Source organism: Amyelois transitella, chromosome 11, assembly GCF_032362555.1.
Source record: "Amyelois transitella isolate CPQ chromosome 11, ilAmyTran1.1, whole genome shotgun sequence".
NCBI lineage: Eukaryota > Metazoa > Arthropoda > Insecta > Lepidoptera > Pyralidae > Amyelois > Amyelois transitella.
The window spans coordinates 9,743,963-9,766,748 of NC_083514.1; the positions used below are offsets into that span (position 1 = coordinate 9,743,963).

The 22,786-nt window shown below is 33.7% G+C and overlaps 2 protein-coding genes across 2 annotated transcripts in view; one reads left to right on the top strand and one right to left on the bottom strand.

Annotated features, from left to right (window-relative positions):
* The first annotated feature begins 1,523 nt into the window (after positions 1 to 1,523).
* Positions 1,524 to 22,786, top strand: part of LOC106139328 (TBC1 domain family member 12-like) — a 50,239-nt gene continuing 28,976 nt past the window's right edge. The window contains exon 1 of the mRNA XM_060946490.1: positions 1,524 to 2,266. Coding sequence (XP_060802473.1) covers positions 1,842 to 2,266 — 425 coding nt within the window. The 5' untranslated portion in view covers positions 1,524 to 1,841. The remainder of the gene's footprint in view (positions 2,267 to 22,786) is intronic.
* LOC106140982 (retinol dehydrogenase 12) lies at positions 3,489 to 5,376 on the bottom strand. Its single transcript, XM_013342634.2, has 2 exons — positions 4,148 to 5,376; positions 3,489 to 3,962 (listed from the first exon to the last, which is right to left on the bottom strand). Exons 1-2 carry the CDS (start codon positions 4,853 to 4,855, stop codon positions 3,609 to 3,611), a joined length of 1,062 nt encoding a protein of 353 aa, XP_013198088.2. The 5' UTR covers positions 4,856 to 5,376; the 3' UTR covers positions 3,489 to 3,608.

A 22,786-nucleotide genomic window follows, 5' to 3' on the forward strand; every position in this document is an offset into this window, starting at 1 on the left:
TGATGAACACTTAATTTGAGAGTATTTTTAAATATTTTCACTGTAGAAAAATACACCAGAAAATAAATTATTTTGATAAATAATTTTTTTTTTTCATTTGAACAATAGATGATCGTCGGAACAAATCTTTTGAGAGGTTTTGCTGTATGTGATGTGAAAGATGTAGTTACAGGAATAGAAAAGGGTATGTTAAGATGGTTCGGTCATGTGGAGAGGATGAAAGAAAGCAGGTTGACTAAGCAGATTTACAAGGAGAGTGTGGAGGGAAAGGTCGGAGGGGGATGCCTAGCTAGACGAACGTATCTTGATTAAGGACGTCCTGGCAAAGGGTGAGTTCAAGAGTACCCGAAACCGCCGAGCTTGCATTAAGAGAGTTATAAATGTGGATGAAGCGAAGAAAGTATGCAGAGATCGTGGCAAGTGGAAAGATGTAGTCTCTGCCTACCCCTCCGGGAAAGAGGCGTGATTTTATATATGAATGTATGTGCATGTTCTTACGTGAGGAAACCTGCACAATCAGGAAAAACCATGAACCTGGCGCAAACAAACTACCAAAGCTGGGTTAAATTCCCCTGAAAGCTTCTGTAGGGCAACCGAGTTAGATGTCAAAACTTGACCTAACAAAGGCAACATAGGTTATCCTCAGTGTTATGTTCGGCTATTTAAATCATAATTATTATAACAAAGTGCCCCCGGGCAGGGTATCGAATTCTAAAATACGTGCGTGTTAATTTTTCTGTGACCGTACGCCTGTTTGTTGCCTCTGAAACTTGAGTCGCTTTAAAATATCTTTCACACTTTTATAAGTCAATTTATTGATTTTTAACTTTGACGAGAGCAAAATTAATAATAATTGAAATTTTTTGGTCCAATTTTGGTAAATATTCATCAAAAAAATATTATACAATTTCCGTTGATTTCTGAACTGACAACAACTTATGTTACCAACTTGAGTTTTACTACCTCAAATAAAGGGGGAAATAAAAGTGATAATTTATGTAATATTTGAAATGATGCGTAAAAATGTGGAAATTTACTAATTTTAATTTTCATAAAATAAACATGCAATCGTAATTTAAGATTTATGTTCCCAAACAACTACATAACTACCTACCTATTTGTATATAGCTTTGACTCGTTATCACTTAAGTGGTTCCTCAACGCTTGGAATGCCGTTACTTAATAGTATAGTTTGTTATTCGTTTCGTGGCGAATTCGACAATGCAAAGCACTCTCAGTTTATTTAAAAAACACTCTTTTTTATAATTTCAAAACTAAAACTCTAATGCTAATAAGCAAATATAATAAGAAAGCATTTTTAGTTCTATTACGGTAAATTTATAACTTACCAACTGGTCACCCGAAGACTGTCAACTTCAGGAGCTGTCAGTATCGACAAACAAAATGCATGCAAGCAAATTTCAAGTCAAGCTATTTACAGTGGAAAGTGAAAGGTGGTGGGTGTGTTGCTTTGTTAGTTTAGTATTTTAGTTAATCAATTAAAATAACTTAATTTAAACATTTAAAATCGTAGTTATGGTATTTAAGTGAGCGTAGTCAAATGTCTTTTAGTATACATGTATAAATAAATGAAAGAAATACACGATTTTAAATTGCTGGTATCTAATTCAAATATTATAAATGCAATTCTTGTGTTTATTAGTGGTTAATGTTTATATACGTGATGGTTTTATCGCAGTTAATTAGAAAACAAACATCTAAATACATTTTCCGTGCAATTATCTAATTGAAGTATAAACAATGGCCTTTTCGAGGACAAATTATCTTGTGTACAAAAACTATGGATGTGGTTTGTGATTGTGTAAGTTCCGTCATTCACCATGTCGACCCCGTGTTCGAAAGGCGGGATGCGTCTCAGCGAAGCGCTAGACAACATGCAGCTCGCTTATAATCCTATCACAAAGCAACTTCATTTTGTGAGTCCAAAAGTGGAAAAATCTGAGGAATCTGTTGATGAAGTTGACAAATTGTCAAAGAAAAGTAGTTTCAGCGATGAGGGTAACTACTCTATGTCGACATGTGAGAAAAGTGACACTAGTGATTCCCCTAAAAGTACATTAAATTGGGGAAGTGTTAGTGGGCACCAACGAGGCAAAGACGGAGGGTCGTTCTCAAGTACTGTGTCGAGTTTGTCTGAATGTTCTTTGGGGTCCAGTGCCTCGAAGGAGGAGGAGGGTTCAGAGACAAATGCTGACCGGGAGCAAGCTAAGCTGAAGAAGAAAGGACTTTCTGGCTTTTTCAGCAGGTGAGTTTGTGTTCTATATAACATTAGTTAATATTTTTTTATTTCTAATTTTAAATTTGCTATAATAAAAATTGGGTCATGACATCATAATTAGATTGTTAAATTATTCTATTTGTTGGTGCTCTATAATTAATATTCATAACTTTTTTGCATAACTGTCTTGTAACATAAGGAACTACCGATTAGGGACAGTGGCAATATTACTTAACACTTTATGAAATGATGAATTTCCTTGACCAGTTAAAATTGTTACAATATTTTGTAGGTCTCAATTTAATTTACAAGATTGAGTGGTTAAATAATGCTTAAATTTTAATAATAATTTCATGAAACACAATATTATCTCGCCTGTTTCTCATGGGAGTAGGCAGAGACTGGGTTTCATCTTCCTATGTTCTGTACATCTCTTTTCCTCTCCATACTCCTTCCATGCTCATTATAAATGATTTTTAATAACCCACCATCTAATCAGTTATCATCAATGAATCTATAATAATATTATTTGCTTGTAATCTTATTGACTTGTTTTTCTGCAGAAATTTAAATCAAAACACAAAGAGTATGTAGTATGTAGGGGTTGTAGGCAATGGGCTAGCAACCTGTCACTGTTGGAATCTCAATTTCAACCCAACCAAGCCCACAGCTGAACATAATTTTTTCAGTCTTTTGAAGACTCTTAGCTTAATCTACCCAAGGGACATAGATGTAACTATGTATGTATGTAAAAAGAGTATGGTTAAGAGTGAAACCATACAAGTATAACAATGTTAGTGTTGATTTAGAGGCCATAACTAAATGTTATTGCCCTTTGTTTTGCTAATAACAATATTATTTTCTAAGGAGTGTCTATTTTTATTGCATAGTATATTTCAGAGCCATAAAATATAATGTTTTCATAAATTTTGAATCCCATTCTGCTTCGACATAACAATTTTATAATGGTGCTATTAATTTTACATTCTATGTACTTATATTATTAATGTGAAAGTTTGCATGTATAGAAGGATGTTTGTGTTTTTGTCTGATTATGATGAAATTTGATGAAAACTTAATCTGTTATATTTTGTGAAATCTGAAACTGAAGAAATCTAAAAACAACATTTTTAGGCACGATCCATTTTATTATTTGCTAGTTACTGTTAGACATAATATGAATAGGCATATGTTTTCTTCAAAACTGTAAGAACTTGAAACTCTTTCTATGATGTAAATAAAATGCAGATTATATGTAAACAATAGAATATATTTTCCTTTAATATAATACAAAAATATTCATTACTATTATATATTATAAATTGCACCTATACAGACTTTTCATCTCTATACAACTGGACTAGAACAATCATAAATCTTTTCCAAAATCATTTGCATCAATCCCGATCAACTCACAAGAGATTTCAAATAATCTCTGCTGATGTTCAACATTCTTTGAGAAGCGATTGCTAATTCCTTCTATACAATTACTAATATACAATCCACTCTTTTTCTCCAAGTCTTTGTCAAAACATGCGTGGTGTATTGAAATGGCGCCTTTTGCCGGTGTTTTGAAGAACAGCTTCATAGCCCAAGGGAACAGCCTCCGGAAGAGAGTACCGTTGAACAAATCTGTGTCAACTATTCCTGGATGAACAGCGTAGCATTTGACCGGATAGCCTTCTTGGTCAAGCAACCTGTTTATGTATCGGGCACTCATGAGCTGAAACAGAAAACATATATTTAAAAACAGAACATGAACATATTATTTTTAACATAAAAAAATTTAAATTTGATAACTTTTAAGAAAGTATGACATGATATCAATTTGTGGTGTTGCTAACATATAAATTAAATCTCAAGTTTAATTTTTTATATAATCAAATATATTCGAAAACAAGAGAGTACCTGTGCCAATTTAGATTGTGCATAAGCTGCGGTTGTGTCATAATGCTCCTTCATGTTAATATCGTCAAAGTATATTTTTCCTGGATAATGTGCGCAGGATGTCACATTCACAACTCTTGCAGACTCCTCGAAAGTACCGCCTTTTTTCAACGCTGGCAACAATAGATGCGTCAAATAAAAATGACCCAGATGATTTGTAGACAACTGTGTTTCAATGCCATCTTCAGTCAATTTATAATCACCAAACATTATTCCTGCATTGTTTACAAGAATATGAATAGCTGGATATTTCTTTAAAACATTTTCCGCGAACTGCTTCACTGACTTTAACGACTGCAAATCCAGTTGAAACACTGTTAAGTTTTGTCCATTCTCCATAGTTTCCGATAGTGTCTGCGCTAATTCTGGTTTTCTAATTCCGATGACAACATTCATGTTAGCTTTTAGTAGTCCTCGTACCACTTCGGCGCCGATACCGCGAGCTCCTCCGGTCACAACGGCGATTTTCCTGCTCGCATCTGGCAACACTATTTTGTTCCGTCGTATATTTACCCAGTCATCGATTAATCCACCAACGCCGGCTCCTTGCATGTCTATAGTGTATCTCAATTCACTCAGGATATGTTTCACTGGTTTATGTCTATTTAAGAACCAGTAAACAGCCGCGGCGGTTGTTAAAATGGCTGCAGATGCGATGGCGACCGACATGTTTGAGGTTATGTTGTCGTCCGTACTATGCGACGCTTGCTTTCACTCTGTTGGAAATCCTCTACGCTTTCTCTCACTGCGCTGTTTGGGTTCTCATTGTACCGTTAGTCCTGTGCCCGAACGAAGATATAATTATAATTTTTTTTACTGTTTGGGAGTTGAAAAATATATGGATCAACGCGTTATCGTGTCGTCTATGTAGCCTTGAATGATTGTGACGACTGCTCAAAGGCGGATTGATATTATTAGATCCATTGACATATGTGACATTTTTAGCAATATAGTTTACCTAGTGGGGCCCTCTTGTTTGACCGGTGTTCGTTCAACCTCCTCATTCGGTGTACCTCCAACCAGTTATAAAGTTTTCTTGCCCTAACTAACTTTGTATATTCACACGCATGCGTTTATTACGCTGGGGAATTTATTCTTCCGTTCTGTCCATTTCTAATTACAGCTCATTAAATTAATTGCAGGTCACAACATAAGTTGACCAAAGACCAGTTGTTTCTTTTTTTTTTCTTAAAATAACGTAGCGGTATCTAGCTTATTGGCCCGTTAAGATTTAATTAAAGGGTCTTTGAACTGACAGCAGCTGCAGCAATGTTGCGTAGCGTTGGAATGGAATGGTGTAATGTGATGACGCAATTTCGCATTGCTGTTTATTTACGTTTGTGAATTCTTTGTGCTGCACTACATAGTTCTTCGTAAGACGTGACTTGACGTCATCTATACTGTGTGTAACTTAATTCTGTTCAAGCATTGGGATTTGTTGATCAACATATAGCACTCTTCTTCTTTATCCAATTCTGGTCGCATTAATTGGGTCTTTTATAGTTCTTGGTAAGGCGTGATGTCATCTATGCGTTTAACTTCATTCTCTTCCAGCATTGGGAGTTGTAGATCATTATTTGTCTGGGTGAGCTCTTTATTTGTCTGGGTTCGATACTCGTCTTCTTTGTCCAATCCTGTTCTCATTGATTGGGTACGATACCTACTCAACTTTTTTAATACAAGCATTGAATAATTTGGGCCAAGTTGTATTGGTCGCACTCAATGAATTATTTTAACAAGCGAAAATTATCTCTAAGATTACATCTGTTCACCAGCTTTATGACCTCAGGACATTGCATTCTCATACAACCTGCACCAAAGTTTAATTAAATCGAACAACAGAAAGATGATCAAATTTATCTTTCAAGATTTGATTACAGACAAAGACGAGAACAGGTGTAAAAGTAAATAAACGCTTGTTTTACGATACAATAAATTACGTGACTGACTGTTATCTGATTAATTGCATTCAATGCTATGGAAAATATTGGTCAATGACATTGTAGAATTTATTGTTGTAAACTCAAAGTGTATTCTTATCAATGATTTGTGTGTCATCATAAAGTATTTTGTTATGTATTTGGTTGTACACACTATGCTTCGTAAGGAAATTTTCCGTGGTTTCTTAAAGACATAGATAAAATTTATATTTTGAATAGTGATGTGTTTCACTATGTGGTACTTCGCTCAAACTTTGACGGCCTCTGTGGCGCAGCGGTAGTGCGCTTGTCTGTGTCACCGGAGGTCCCGGGTTCGAATCCCGGCCAGGGCATGATGAGAAACGAACTTTCTCTGATTGGCCTGGGTCTTGGATGTTTATCTATATACGTATTTATTATAAAATATAGTATCGTTGAGTTAGTATCTCGTAACACAAGTTTCGAACTTACTTCGAGGCTAACTCAATCTGTGTAATTTGTCCCGTATATATTTAAACTGGAAACGAATTATTAGATCCGTGTAATCACTTATTCCGGTATTTCCTGCCTAATGATGCTAATTGCTCGATTCTAGATAATTCAGACAAGTCTATTACGTACGGCAATCTTATCGTTCCAAATACATACAGACGTCATGGCCATACGTAATAAATGAAATGTTTACCCGTACACAAATACGTTGCCTTCGGCTGGTATTTTTCCTTAACTTTTTGTTTTTGTTAAAAAAAAATGCACTGTCTTGATAAAATAATGAATGAATTTTATTAATATAAGTAACAAGGACTCATTTGTATTAGTAATGCTTATAAACTATGTTAGTACCTTAAAATAATAAATTAAGAAACAGCAAAGTATGTAAAAGTAGACGTCATAATAACTGAACCTGTTTTGTTTATGGATAACAAAAACAAATAATTTTTACAGTCTGTAACCACAGCGAAGCGGTAGAATCGCACAAAACAAAATCCCACTAATCCTGTTCCTGAAACAATGCAGCAAAACATTGAAGCTCGGCGCATGGGCAATCACAATAGCCAATCCGAACCTGTGGAACCTGTTCCGAAGTCCCAACGGGCCGATGCCCTCACCAAAACGTTGGCCTTGGATGCACCATCTATGAGTAGCGATTTCATACCGGCATCTGAAGATTTAATAGTAAAAGACCTTGATATGCCAGTGATAAATATTACAATCAAAATGCGGTCGTTTTTGAAAAAAGTTTGGTATTTATAAAAATGCACTAATGCTCAGTTACTTGGAGTTCTTTAAAGTGCATCAAATACAAAATTTCATCCCCTGTGTTTTTAAAATAAATGGAGACACTTTGTATTGTTTTACATTTAATCATACTAAAATACGAAATAAACAATGTAAAACAGCTCTAAAACTGCAATTATATTCATAAATTACAATATAATGACAATGTTTACGTCCCACTCATTTCCAACAGCAATAGCAATTTTTCTATTAATTTAAGAAAAAAAAAACACATTTAAAAAAAATTAAATGAGCAAGCGGAGATGAAAAAGCAGATGTTGTTTTATGTTGATGATAAAAATGCTAATGATATTCAGACAGGATGCGGACCTTGTAGACGGCTTGGCATTGCACCTGTAAGTTAAACACGTACTTGAAATTATAAGTTACACACCGCAGATATACCTATTTAAATTTATAGCTTAAGTGATCGGAAAAGATATAGGTTCCTGAAATGATGTGTTGAAGAAATTGAAAGCAAGAACAGATAATCTTAAATAATGCGTACTCTAAATCGACGAGTTTGCAGAAGCAAAAGAATTATGCAGGATAATTGCAAGTGAAAAGTTGTACTCTCAACTATTAAGGTACAAACATATTCATAGACTAGGGCGAATTAGAAATTTATCGGACGTCATTATTATTTATAGCTCTGAGACCCGAAATCCTTTTCCAATCCAAGGACATCAGTAACAAAACAACATGCTATGAAAAAACAGACTGAGCAAAATTTGTACGGGCTGTCCTTTATCAATCTTTAGCGCTTTCAAAAGTATCTTAAAATAGAACATTTGTGTCTCACACCCACATCAAAAGATAATCATATTATGTCCTCTTATACCATTGCCATTTTCGTCCTACGCTTCATCTTTTCAAGGTGTTGCTAACCCTTCTCTTGCTATCAGTTCTTCTTCGCGTAAAAGTATTTCAACCATAATATGCCTTTGTATTAAAGCTTTACTGTCGTGATTAGCTTTGTGTCAGCTGTTGTCAAGGCTGCTTCCATTCATAGCGTCATGACGTCATTATCAGTACTACTATTGATAGCTGTATAATTACGAAATCTATTATTGACCGTGCTATTATCAATTTGTAAAACAATTGGAATTATCGTTTACTTCATTTATTTATATTCTCGTTTAAAATGGATTTGATAATTTATTTAGATATGTTATTTAGTTACTACGGAGTAACTAACTATGGTTATTATTTTCTTAAAGTGTCTCGATTCGATTTGGTAGTTTCTGCACAACATAATGATTGAGATATTCATGATAGTTTGTAATTGTAAGTATTAAATGTGAATGCAGTCCTACTAAATCTAAAATATCTTATAGCCAATCCGCTCCAAATAGTTGTAACTTTACTTAACCATAAAATTAAAGCCGTAAAGCTTGATTAAAATTCGATTTACGATTACTTTTATGATGCAATTAATTGTATAAGAAAATTATAGTTAGCTAGCGGAAGTTCGCTTGTGGTCTCTGTGTAGGAAAATCTTTAGAAACCGCGTATATTAATTGCTCTGAGTAATGATAGCTTAAGACTAATATAAGGACTACATAACGTTAATAACCGTGTAGTGTGTATGAAAGGAAAAAGGAAATGGCTCCAATTGCTATAGAAAGTCTATGCGTAGTACGTTCTTAAATAAATCTTTAAACTTTGTAACTAAAGAAGTAGCAGTAAAATTAGTTTTAAGTAATTTTTTTGACGTCAACCAGTGTTGTGAAAGGAAAAGTTATGACAATATGATGTTTGAAATGTCCCATTATAATGAATTTGATTTTGAAAGGCAATACAATGTGTAATCCTGAAATTTACAAAAAAAATATTTGTGATTTTATTATAATACATTGATTTATACAACGATGTGAGAATTGGATTGTGCAATTGAATATTTTATAATTTTTCTTCGTAAGCTGGCCAAAGAAAGACTGACATCTTGACATAGACTGACTCTCTTCAAATGATCCCTGTAATTTAACAAATTTGCGTGCATCCAACCGTGGCGTCATACGCCAGTGGCTTCACAAAATAAATCTCATGTTACTTGCGAAGTAGAACGAAACATCGGGCCCTTCTTGACCTGATACTTTGGTATTGTATTACAATTTCTTTAAGGTTTTTTTAAAAACTAAATAGGTCCTAAACAATATGGTTCTTCAGCTCATTGTTGTCACATTCATGTCTTAAAATTATTTTTACAATACAGAACAGGTATATTTTCGTACTCATGTCTTTGTCGATGATTTCTTCGGAGTATGAAGCATTATTGAATATTTAAAGTATCCGCGCGGCCCTGTTTCAAACTGATTACTTTATCGATTTTATGACCAACTTCAGAAACGTTGCTACGTTTGACTTTTATACTGTCGGTATTGTTCACATTCCTGACTCAGGAACATAATTAGCATTATTGTTCATTACTGGTGACTAATCCGTATCGCCTGCTTTGCTTTGTGAATTTAGCTTCTTCGGTGTAAATTCTGTGGATTACGTCACAGTAGTTTTCATATTTTGATCGGAAATGACCAAGTTCACAATGTCGATTCAACTTTACGTGATAATAAATAATAGTTTAAAAAAAACTAAAAAACTACGCTTTTATTGCTGATCAAACTAAAAAATAGAAAATAAAAATTAATGACAAAGGAATTCAGTAGTAGCAAGTCGAACAATCAGTTATAGTCAGTTGTAGTAGTAATTACCTCGGATTAAAATTATAACAAAATTAATTTTATAAACAAAACAATTTAAATCAGAGTAAAAAGCGTGGGGTGCCTGATGTAGTAAATATTAAAATCATTCTATTAGCATATATTTATGACAAGAGAGTTATGAAAATGAAGTAAAATGCACCCCACGCTTTTTACTCTGATTTAAATTGTTTTGTTTATAAAATTAATTTTGTTATAATTTTAATCCGAGGTAATTACTACTACAACTGACTATAACTGATTGTTCGACTTGCTACTACTGAATTCCTTTGTCATTAATTTTTATTTTCTATTTTTTAGTTTGATCAGCAATAAAAGCGTAGTTTTTTAGTTTTTTTTAAACTATTATTTATTTTCTATTTTTTAGTTCGATTAGCAATAAAACCCGTAGTTTTTTTATACAATTATTTTTTGGAAGTTACCACTTCTAGTATAACTATCTTACTAGAAAAGACTTTCGCAACCATGCACCCATCGCCGGAGGTTTAGTTAGTTGTGAAACTAACTTTCTTAAAGTTATATGTGGCCTGATTGGATTAAATCTCATAATATTCTCATCATCATGATTCTTTTTAAGGCGATGGGCTTGCAACCTGTCACTATTTGAATCTCAATTCTATCTTAAAGCCAAATAGCTGAAGGTGGCCTATCAGTCTTTACAAGACTGTTGGCTCTGTCTACCCCGCAAGGGATATAGACGTGATTATATGTGATGATGATGATGATATTATATGTATGATGATTGTTAAACCCAGTTGAAAAGAATTTTATAGTGATAAATCACTGTTGATAATATTTTTGACTATCCAGCAAACGTAATAATTTTCGATTGTGGCCTTGCCAGGAATCAAACCACAAGATTAAGAGGCAGATTGATACAGGAACAAAAATATTTCAAACATACCTCCACTGCCTTTACAACCAGGAACGCAACAAAGTTTATCTGAAGACATCGTGGCACTTTTGTTGTAAAATCTGTCTTTTACAAAAACAAACACAAACTTGGGACTCCTATCTCAAATAATAAGGTACTTTTCACAGGAGTCCTATCTCAAAATATCTGCACAACACAGTAAACACAGTCAGAGTCCAATCTCAGATGATAAAATCACACGAATATCCGGAAGAACAAAGCTCGGCTCAACGGAAGATTCCAAACTCCAAATAACGACAAGTTATCAGCACAAAACAAAGTGCAAATAGGTAAATACACAGGCACCGGTAAAAAACAACAGAAAGAAAGTTTACAGGTGTTCGAATCGAATTCAATCAAAACTTACAGCAAAACTTATTTGACATAAATAAACTGAACTGTCACTCATTTTCCAAACGAGTATTACAGTGTTGCTATTATAAATAGGCAAAAGATACCTAATGTTAATTCAAGAATTGCATTAATATGTTAAATACGTATTAAATATCGCAAAGTTCTGTAGGTAGTAACTTTATTCTTGTATTATTGTAAATTTAGTTATTCAATTTTCATTTATTACTTTTGTTTTATTACTTATATATTTTTTATTGTTTTAAAATATTCTACTAATTCTACTATTGTTTCTAATGGTAATTCTAAATGGAGCAATGCGATGAAATAAAGAAGCCTCAGGTTAATAGTAACATTATATGGAAATATATTACATCTCTTTTTGACTCATTATACGTCAGAACTTCTTGGTTTCTTGTATGGAGATTACTGGCACTGGTGCTATCTCTGTCTCTCTTACTCTCATACGAAGGATCTAAAAATGAATTTATTAATCCTGGCAGTTTTAATAAGGATAATGAGAAACTCTTATCAAAATATTGCATTGTCATCGGTCCTTGATACGTGTGCAAAGTTCCAAGTTGATCAGACGTTTAGAAATCAGTGAAAATTAAGCTCAAAGATTCCGTTACATACATACATACAACCCAAGCTAATAAAAGCGTAGTAAAAACAAGCTATTTTTCTCCAGTGTAATAAAGGATTTTTCTCATTTCACATATGGTCACTTTTCATAAATCCATTGCCATATGTAAAAAATTACTTGCTGTCTTAAGCAGATCTAATACTGGCCGAAATACTATTAAAGCGAAAAGGCATTAAAGATTTTGAGGAGAATTATGTCTATGCCGGCAGCTGGCCGTAAAATCTTGCCTTGCTTTTTTTCACCGCTCCGTTGCAGAACTTTCTTTTATACGTGCATTCTTTAGTCTATTCTTCTCTCTGTTTTATCATACCATTTGGCCGTGATTTGGATTATAACATCTAAACGATACATACCTAGAACAAACCTTATGTCATAAAATTTGTTTGTTTTGATTCTTCTGTGACTAACCCATCATGAGCTCTGAATCAGTGTTTATCACTGTTGAGTCATGGCATGCCTAATAATGATTATGTCTTAGTCAAAGTAGATTTTGTATAATTCTGTTGGTACTGCAAATATCCATGTTTATAGTTTCGTGTTTCATTGCTGTAAATCGGTTTGCAATAGTTTGCATAAGCACCGAATGTTTCGAATGATTTCGTTCAAAACATTGCATGCTTCCTTCGGCTGTAGAAATTCTTTGAACAAGTGCAATCGTTGGTACAATTTTTTCCCACAATATTTAGATATTTTTAAGATGAACGGTGATTTTGTTGGTTGCGTTGCGTTACATCTTGGGGTACAACTTCTAATGCTCTATCTTCGTGTGTCGTATTTATCTTATCATCACTTTACAACTTAGCGGAAGTGATTACAGTTTTGGTTCTTGTCATAACTGTCCTCATTTCTAAAAACCCAAGCGTTTTATAACATTTGACACAAATGAAAAAAATTAAAGCTTCCATTACTGAAGAGATTTCAACAATTATTTCACTATCATTATTGCCGTGTGGTTCCCGACACCAATTGATAAAAGAATAGGACCACTCCATCTCTTTCCCATGGATGTTGTAAAACGCGACTAAGGGATAGGCTTATAAACTTGGTATTTTTCTTTTAGGCAACGGGCTAACAACCTGATACTTTATATAAGAATCTCAATTCTATCAGTAAGCCAAACATGGCCTATCAGTTTTTTCAAGACGCAAGGGATACAGACGTGATAATATATTTGTATGTATGATGCCTAACTATATTGTTGTAACTCATTCCACCATTCGATGAAAAACATCGAAGACCGCCATTCACTAAATAAATCAGAATTATTACCGAATTTCCTATAACAAAATCGTAAGAATATAGTATCACGAGTATCATTGTTCGTAATAACAAGCGGAGTGTTTGATGCATTAACATTGTTTTATTCGGCGTCCCCCTCTCCCGATTACGAATCTGGGACAATTTCGATCCTGCCTGGACGTTCCCGGATTTGTCCTACTTAGCCAAGAGGTGTGGGTGTGGCTTGGGTTGGTCAAAATTCAAAGGTTTCAATTCTTTTATGAATATCTTATGAGCGGAATCGTTTCTAAGTGCTTGTTCAGTGCTGTTAATTGATATAAGTAGTTGTTTGTTTTTGTAATTGTTTTTTTCTAAGAAATCGTAATTAAAATAATGCCTGTCAAACACTGACAAGCACTCTTAATAGTATGCCATGTTCCTTTTGCAATTTTATTTTATAGAACAATAGAAATATCAATGATCGGTCAGTTATTATAAGTATGGAATGGTTTAATTTTTAATTTTGATAATCTAGTCTTAATTATGACAAAAGGAATGAATTTGGCATCAATATATTTGGGTAAGTATAGGTGCTACACCTTTCTATGATTTTGTTTTATATCTTATCTATTGCGTAAACTAACAGATGGTTTACAAAACAGTCATTGCTATCGTGTTACGAAACATATACGATAAAATCACTTTCGTCAAAAACGAAGTGATTTTGACATGAACCTTGAATTTCTTATCGCTCATTTATGCCATTAATTAAAACTTCCGAAGATTAATTTTGCATTCTTTTGTTATTTATGTGAGTGCCACCTGTACATTGTTGAGTTGGGCTTATTAATTACCATAGTATAAGTCTGAGGTAACGTTCCTCTAATAGAAAAAAACATCGTTTTATTTAACGCCACCTACGCGCGTGAATTTAGCACCACATACTAAAAAATACAGGGATATATTCGCAAATCACACGGGAACTATAATTTTTTAGCGTGATGAAAAGTGTCCTATATTTTACTTCAGAATCTTGATTAAATATGTATACGCAAACTTTAAAGAAGATTGATTCAGTTGATTACGTTTGAATAGGCACACAAACAAACAAACTCACATTTATAATATTAGTTAGAATACTGCTCTATCATCAACATTATGATGTTTCTTATAATAAATCAAGCGGAGGATATATAGAGACTTCTTAGAAAAGCAATTTGTTATTCTACACCTCGGTTTCTTATTAATCTGTGCATTGAATCTAGTTTATGCTCTGCGCATGCTCAGATCGCTAACATTGAACTGAAAACTGGTTATTAATCTTTAATACCCAGTCTGGTTCTATCAACAAGGAAATATTACGAGTGTAAAGATGATGTTGTCTAGTGGGGAATCAATGTCACTTTTTATAGTTGGTTTGCCTTTACAAAGTATGCTGAATACAATCTCAAGTTTATGTTCCAGCCTGGCTTTTTAAACATCATCTGAAATATAAAAACCATCGAACTAAAGTACAATTCACAAAATTAACCCGTCAGACTGCTCAGACAATGGTCAATTCCGTTACGGTGAAAAAATTCGACCAGTGAAAGTGGCATGGCATTGGGATTATTTCGAGCGAGCTGTATTATGAAACTTTCATTTATTTTGTTATTACACGTTGGTAATTGACGTGAATCTTCGTTTATGTAAGAAGTTCGTAGTTGGGAAAGTGAATTCAGAATGTAACTACCATTTTTGTCTATTTTCTCGTCCGTACTGCAGCGCGTTATATTTTAGGCAAATTTCTTCTGTTCAGCTGAGCGTGGCCTATCAATCTTTTCAAGATTGTTGGCTCTGTCTACCCCGTTAGGCATATAGACGTGATCATATGTATGTATGTATTCTTCTGTTCCTTTGTGGTTTAGTAATTTGACAAATTGATTTCATTTCCTAATTACCAGGGAATTAAAAATTGGTATTTAAAAAATGTATTAAAAAAAAGGAATTGGTATTAAAAATAATTTAGGAACGTACAGACGTGACGTAGCTAAAAATAGTATCATCGAAACAACCGCGTAATGTTGTCTTGTTGAAAACAAATTTAGCGTAGCGTTAGTAATTTTACGAGGTAATAATTTGCTATTCTCACATAAATTCCGAGCTGTTTATTAGTTGTTAATTTAATTACTCATTGGATCAGCATCTACATTTATAAGTACAACATTATAAGAATGTTTGTAAACGTTAAAAGGCTAATTTGTTTAAAGCAGGTTCTTTCTCTGGATGAAACACCATTCTTTATTATAACCAATTGAATTCTTCTTCACCACCAATGGTTTATCAAGAACAGAATACAGAACCCTTAGTAGCAGCATAGTTCGTCAATATTTTCAAAGTAACCATTTTGTTACCTGTATAATTTGGTGAGTGTACAAAAGATTTTTTATTGTGTATTCCACCACTTTACGCTGAGTTCTTTCAAGTTAATGGTAACTATTTTTATAAGCCTTAAAAGCAATTAATAAAATTGTAAGAAATATTTTTTCGTTAGCGTGACTAAACTGTTTTTGGGCGTTCATAAATTCTTTTATATTTCTTAGAAAGTATTGTTCATGGCGTTAATGATAAAATGGAAGCAAGAGGTTACTGAATTCCTTAAAATTCTTAAAGTCCACGTAATACCATTATGATATTCCAGGCGTTTTGTAGTCAGACAGACGCAGGTCTTTGCGAAATAATCACTTTCACAGCAAGTAAAGTATCACTAATAGAGAAAGTCTTGTAGGCTATTAGTAGGTATTGGCAAAGGGGTTTTTTAAATTCTCGCTGGAGTTAAGACCTGGGCCACTTTAAATTTTACTCTAATAGTTTGATCAGTCACTTTTATTGTATTAAAATTTTTCATTAAATGTTGATTGAGTATTTTATTTTTCAACTTCTCGCCACGCACTGAAATAGTTTTGTGAGTTCACACTATAACATCGAGGTTTCAATTGATAAGGTCGCTTGAATGTCGAATGAATGATCCTCGTCTATTTATAAGAATAGCAATTGTCTTGCCTGGATTGCTTACTTTACATTCTTGAGGTTTCGGGGCTTCAACTACTAAATAATTAATAATAAATGCCTAAATTAATATTACTGCTAATGCTATAAAGGCGATATGAAAACTTATAAAAAATGTATTAAAAACTTATAATATTCATCTCTTTGTTTTTGAGAGATCATATTGCGTTTGCGTTTCATAAATTTTGATAGTTTTGTAGCGTTAGGGTATACAGGGTATACAGTCTTCAAATTATACCAGAAAAATTTAATTTATTTATTTATTTTAAAAACTGAATTTCAACTCGGACTTTTGTATTTTCATCACCCCTACATTGATTTCAGTTTAGTTTGTAAAATCGTGTAATGACGACACGTGTATCATAGGTTTACTGCAAAAGTCTCTTGTGCAAATTAGTCTTATATACGCAGTTCATATTATAAGTTTCGATTAGATATCAAATCAAGTTGCCTTGAAATAAGGTTATGGTCTTACTAAAAGGCATGCGCAGAATGTTAACTTTGTCTGTTTTGGCTTTGTTTATAAAAATGAAGTTGCCTATTATGCGAAAAAAAATAACGCTGATATTATGAAAACATTATACTGCCAGGGAAGTACTTGAATCGACGGATAAAATTAGACCTCAATTTGGAAACCTTTGAATAATACATGTATTAATTAAACCCCCGTCAGAAACCAAGACTTGCTGCGACATTACGGCATCGCTTATACGTCACCAACAAAACGTGTTTACTATGACGTTGTCAAACATTTTGTAACAGATCGAGTTTATTAATTACCTAGACGATGTTGTCCTGGTAGTTTGCTGCGAACGAGAACTTCGCGCTTATTATCTAATAATCTCTTAAGTAATTTGATATAATCTTAAAAACCATTGATCCATTTTGATGTTCAACGAAATTAAAATAGTATTATCTTTTCCTAAGTACCTGCCAAACTTCTGGGAGTTATCGCGGCACCAATATACATTACTAGCTGTGCCCGCGACTTCGTCCGCATGGAATAGTTATTTTGGGCATCATTGAAGCCTTGAGGGCTTCAATGATGTGAATAACTTTTTTTTCACATTTTCCATTATTTCTTCGCTCCTTATAGTTGCAGCGTGATGTTAAATAGCCTAAAGCCTTCCTCGATAAATGGTTTATTCAACACAAAAAGAATTTTTCAATTCAAACCAGTAGTTCCTGAGATTAGCGAGATAAGTATAGATTAATTTATACATATTCCAGTACCAACTAGAATTGGAGTTGTATCTTTTTCTAAACCAGTCTAGCAAAGAAACAAGCCATGTGTGAAAATTAGTTTTACCACTTTGCCATGCCTGTAACTGGATAGGTACAGGACCACTGAGCAAGCCACTACGCCACGAATGGTTGTCAAATTAGATTTTCACCCGTTGCCTTCGGTTGGATGGTGCCCAATCAACTAGAATGTCGTCCGGTTAGAGTTTTGCCTAGAAAAACATCCGCGATTCGTGGTCAGGTTCCGCATTATATCAAATTAATGTGAAGTTTAGAAGTAAGCATTTCATAAGACGATTGCAGATGATTATTGAAGCAAAGATTTATAATTGGCTGAAACTAATGTTCTAGCAATCTTAAAAAGTTGTCACTGGATTGTTTTCTATGTTTCCTCATAAAAGATTATATCAAAAATCTTATTTTGACCTTTATAAATAAAGAACCTTATCTATTTCTATCATGTTTTGTCTAGGTATACATAAAAGTTCACGATCGGGCCGACCTTTTAGTCAAAACTTAAATAGACTCGATAATGTTATTTCTGGTGTTGATAAGATAAAGGTTTGGTTGAAAGGTCGCTTGGATTGTGAATTATTGTATTGTAACTGTTGTATTGAACATACTAATTCAGAATTTATACAAGAACTGTATTTTACTTCATTAAGTGATACCTTTTATCCTATTTTGAAAACAAATCTACTATGTTCTTCAAAACTAATACCGACAACTACTTTAAAATCTTCCTTTTCAATTTCAATATAACTTTGATTGGGCAAATGTATCGCGCCCTCTAAATCGAATTCTCCCTTTGTTATCTAAAAAGGGTATTCACTGATTGAAATTGATTGAACAATTTTATAAATTTCAAACATTCGAGTCCTATTTTATGAGGGAGGGCGCTTTGTTTGTCCAATCGATTTCTTTATGGGTATCCCGATTGAGTAGCTCTGACTCCCACTTTGTTTGGCTTGAGTACTGTACGTTATGCATTAGCAATATATTTTGTTTTGATAAAGTAATTAAATATTGATATTATTATCGTGAAATGTTTTATACCATTTGTCTGTTATGTTTTAGGTAGGTAACTTGATATTGTTTAATGGTAATAAGGTAGGAGCTGATTTTAATTTGACATGATCGAATTCTGTGTAATTTTTGTTATTTCTGATTTGCATACTTATTTGAGTTCACTTATGATTTGATTTTAAAATTTATTGTTCATTAAACGTTGTAAGTGTTATTAGAAAATCTTTATTATTATGTGTCTATATCACTATATAATTATTTTAAAGTAAAATTATTATATATATCACTTTGAAGGACCTTTTAGCTTTCACACAAGGCACAAGGCAGTACTTAAGAAAACACGATTTTAGTTTACCAAATTCCACTTGCATTGCATTTGTCTGTCCATATTTCATATATTCAAGAATTCCTGATCAATGATTGAAAATGTATTATGTTCACCGATTATTGTTAGCTTTTAACACTACACCAAAAGTACAGCTAATGTTTCTGGTTTTTAAGAACTTACGTCAGTTACTTAACTACCACCACATTCTTTCTCGACTTTCCTTTGATTACATGATACAAGTTGTGACGGATGATTACCTAATTGTTCTTTTAGGTACAAGTTTTGTTTATGATATTTGTAAATGGAAATAAACTTTGGAGGTATTAACGTTAATTGGGAAACGGAGTTAAAAGAATGAAGTCGTTAATGTAAATTTGACTTTAGATTTTCATTCTGGGTTTACCATATCCTAATAACATAAATACATAAACTACGCCTCTTTCCCGGAGGGGTAGGCAGAGACCACAACTTTCAACTTGCCACGATCCCTGCACACTTTTACATTCATAAATTTTTTCATTCAAGCTCGTCGGTTTCGGCTATTCTTGACCAGACCTTTTGCTAGAACGTCTCCAATTTGATCGATACCTGGATCGTTCGTCTAGGCCTGTTGGAGTGGGAACACTTCAACAGTCCCATTCACACTTCCTTTGTATATTTGCTTAGTCAACTTGTTTTCATTCATCCTTTCGACATGACTAATAACGTTCATGATATAATTATCTCTTTCTTCTTTTGAGTGTTTCCGGTTGCATGCTCCATTGATATGCTTCGGGGTCCGCTTTTTGACATTATTCCTTCCACTTTGTTCGGTGTTCGACATCCTCAGTTTTAAGGCTAAGTCCATTCAGTGTTATTGAAAGAGTTTGCGCCGTAATCCAAGAAAAATGTTGTAAGTACTTAAAACGTAATTGTACCTTCAGTGACATTTATTCATTAGCAATTTGGCAGAGTAACTGTTTTGATGTGAACCAGAATTGATGTACGAATCGAAGAGTGACATCATAGTAGCCCACGCAAATGTCGTCTCGCCCATTTCCCCAGTTTATAGGTTGCCGTAAAGGGGCTAATTAAGTATTGATTTATACAGGCTGTAACGTACCATATCTTGGCCAGTTTTGAAGTTTCTTAATATGCTTTGGAGAGTTTAAAGGTTAAATTTGCTTCTCCAATAGCAAAAGTTACTTTTATTTACCATCACTTGTTGTTATCGTATAACTAAACATGTACTCTCATGAAAATTGGAACTTATAAAATAACCGTAATAACATTGTATATAATATCAACATTATAAACATGTGTCTTTCAGTTGGACCGTCGGATTGTGCAAATACAGAGTGTTTCACGTTGGCTTATTTTTTTATTGTTCAGTTCACCACGTAGCTGGTGATAAACATGTGTTCAAATAGTCAGTGAGTACTGATATCACATATTTCGTTTGACCTTTAATGTATAGTTTGTCTGAACTTTATACTAAACTATCACTTTTCTCATGTTCGTCCTTTTCTTTGTTTCGGAAACGTAATCAGTGTCTTGGTTGTTTAAATCATTATCTATTGTAGTACTATAAATATAATTAACAACATTAGATACTATGATTAAAACTCCACTTTTAATATGGGTGCTTATTAGATCATTGTTGGTAGCACTTATCTCAATAATTGAGTTGTTTACGTAGTCATTAAAATAATTTATTTTCCGCGATATATTAGCACTGATATTTAAACAGCTGATACTGCCTCAAAAACATTATTATCACGTTCATATTCTGTATTTCTTTGTACCTTTTATCCTTAGCAATGTTATTTCAATCTGCCCTTAGACAACATAAGGCGTGTTTACACGTTTTTTTCTCGTTACTTGCCTGCCTGCCGTCTTCAAAGGGTTCGCAATATGCGAGCAAATATTAATATTAGCATTCCATTTACGCGAGCCGAGCCGGCTGCGGTGCCAACTACGTAAATAGGTCTCGGCCGGTATATGTTCAATGCTAGGTTTTCTTTTCAGGGTTATCTCTAATGAGAACAAATTTTTCTTTAAATGAATGCTTGACGCTTAATTTGGCTACAATAGAATTTTAATCATCCACACATATAGTAAATAGTTATGTGTTTGTGGTTGATCACTAACTTACGTATGCGTGTCCTTAGCTGTATTTTTAACCTTTCATTATGTGTAATTCAAAATCATATACTAATAAAGGTAGTTTAACTTAAAAAGGAATAAATACCATTTAATTGCCCCTGAATTAAAATAATTGAGTGGAAAATGTTATAAATTCTATGGGTTAGATCGTTACACGTGGAAAGGGAAAATCAATTTTGTAATCATCGTCTTTTTTGTAAGATTGACATGTTTGGGTAACAGGCAGATGTCGGATTATTTTTGTTATCGCCAACAGTCTTTATTTGGTCCCAATCAGCCACTCTTTCTTCGTTATATTGAATTCCTCCATTTCATTGTTCCGTCTGACCCTGACATTTAGGCATTACATTACAATTAACATTGCCTTGACTCCGTATATATATTTTATTACGTCATACAAATTTGCGTGGCTTCTCGCTTTTCATCTACGCAGGCGGTCGTAGGAGAGTCTAGGAAAAATAAATTAATTTCTTGCTTTTACGAGTATTACTCAGCTCTAGGGTTAGTTGAGCTAACTTAACCATTAAATATGTTACACTGACCTCAGTGAAACAGAATACGTAAGTGACTCGGTATGACTTTTTTAAATTTACAAAATACTCACAAATTGTAGTGATAGATGAATAATGTTCTGTTTTAGTGTGTGTTCTGTTAAAGTGAATTTATAGAATAGAACATATTTTTATTGTTATAATGATTTATAATATTCTATTCTAGTGCCGTGTGGTTTTCGGCACTTTAGTATAGAACCACTCCACATCTTTCCCATATTCTTCATTCCTATATCTTGATATTCTCAAAATACGGACAAAATACCAATAACTCTTATAAACCTAGCCTAGGGAACTTATGACTTAATTATAATAACCTTTCTTCATCTAAGAATGAATAATGACAGTCAAATTTTAAGTTCGTGACTGCAAATGACGAGGTTGATTACCATTATTGTAATCTGAACCGCAAGCCACTTAGAACTTTCTTTTATTCTTAAACTCCAAGATCTAATCGAAGACCTGTTGGGAGGGTGGTAAGGTAGGAAATTGAAAAAATCATCCACCTCCAGTACAGATGGTACATACATAAATACATATTATCACGTCTATATCCCTTGCGGGGTAGACAGAGCCAACAGTCTTGTAAAGACTGATAGGCCACGTTCAGCTATTTGGCTTTAAGATAGAATTGAGATATGAGTACAGGTACAGATAGTGCTGTTTGAAATTTAAACTTGCTCAGGTTGTGTGTAACTTTTTTTTATTATTTATTCCTGGCGTTACTCCCGGTTCCATCCTCACCTCTCCTGAAGCCCGGAGTGCGCCATTTTACGACCATGATCTTGGATTGGCTGAGTCAGTTTTTAACACGAAGCGACTTCCATCTGACCTCCGCAACTTCGTTCATGGTTACACATTCAGGTTGCCTGAATTTGCGGGTTTCCTCACGATGTTTTCCCCCGCCGTAAGAGCGTCGGTTAGTATTCAAACGAATGTTCATATTCATTGTTTAAATTAAAGTATTGATTTTCAATAACATTCATTATATTTTTCACCAAAGCGACATGGTTGTAAAAAGTGGTCACAATATCGGCATTAAACATGGTTCAATTTGTATAGAAACAATAGAATGTTATTCTAGCTCTACTATCGCGATGTTATCATGAATTTGCGATCTCGTCTAAAGCAAAGGTAAACTCGAGATTAACCTCTCAATTAGTCACAACATCATCTACAATCCTTTGTTTTACTCAATCTTGAACCGTATCTCGT

What these genes read in the sequence shown, in the direction of transcription:
- LOC106140982 (XM_013342634.2), bottom strand. Translation starts at nt 4,855, where the DNA reads ATGTCGGTCGCCATCGCATCTGCAGCCATTTTAACAACCGCCGCGGCT. An exon ending in CACAATCTAAATTGGCACAG is followed by an intron (nt 3,963 to 4,147) that starts GTACTCTCTTGT and finishes TTTCTGTTTCAG; the next exon opens with CTCATGAGTGCCCGATACAT.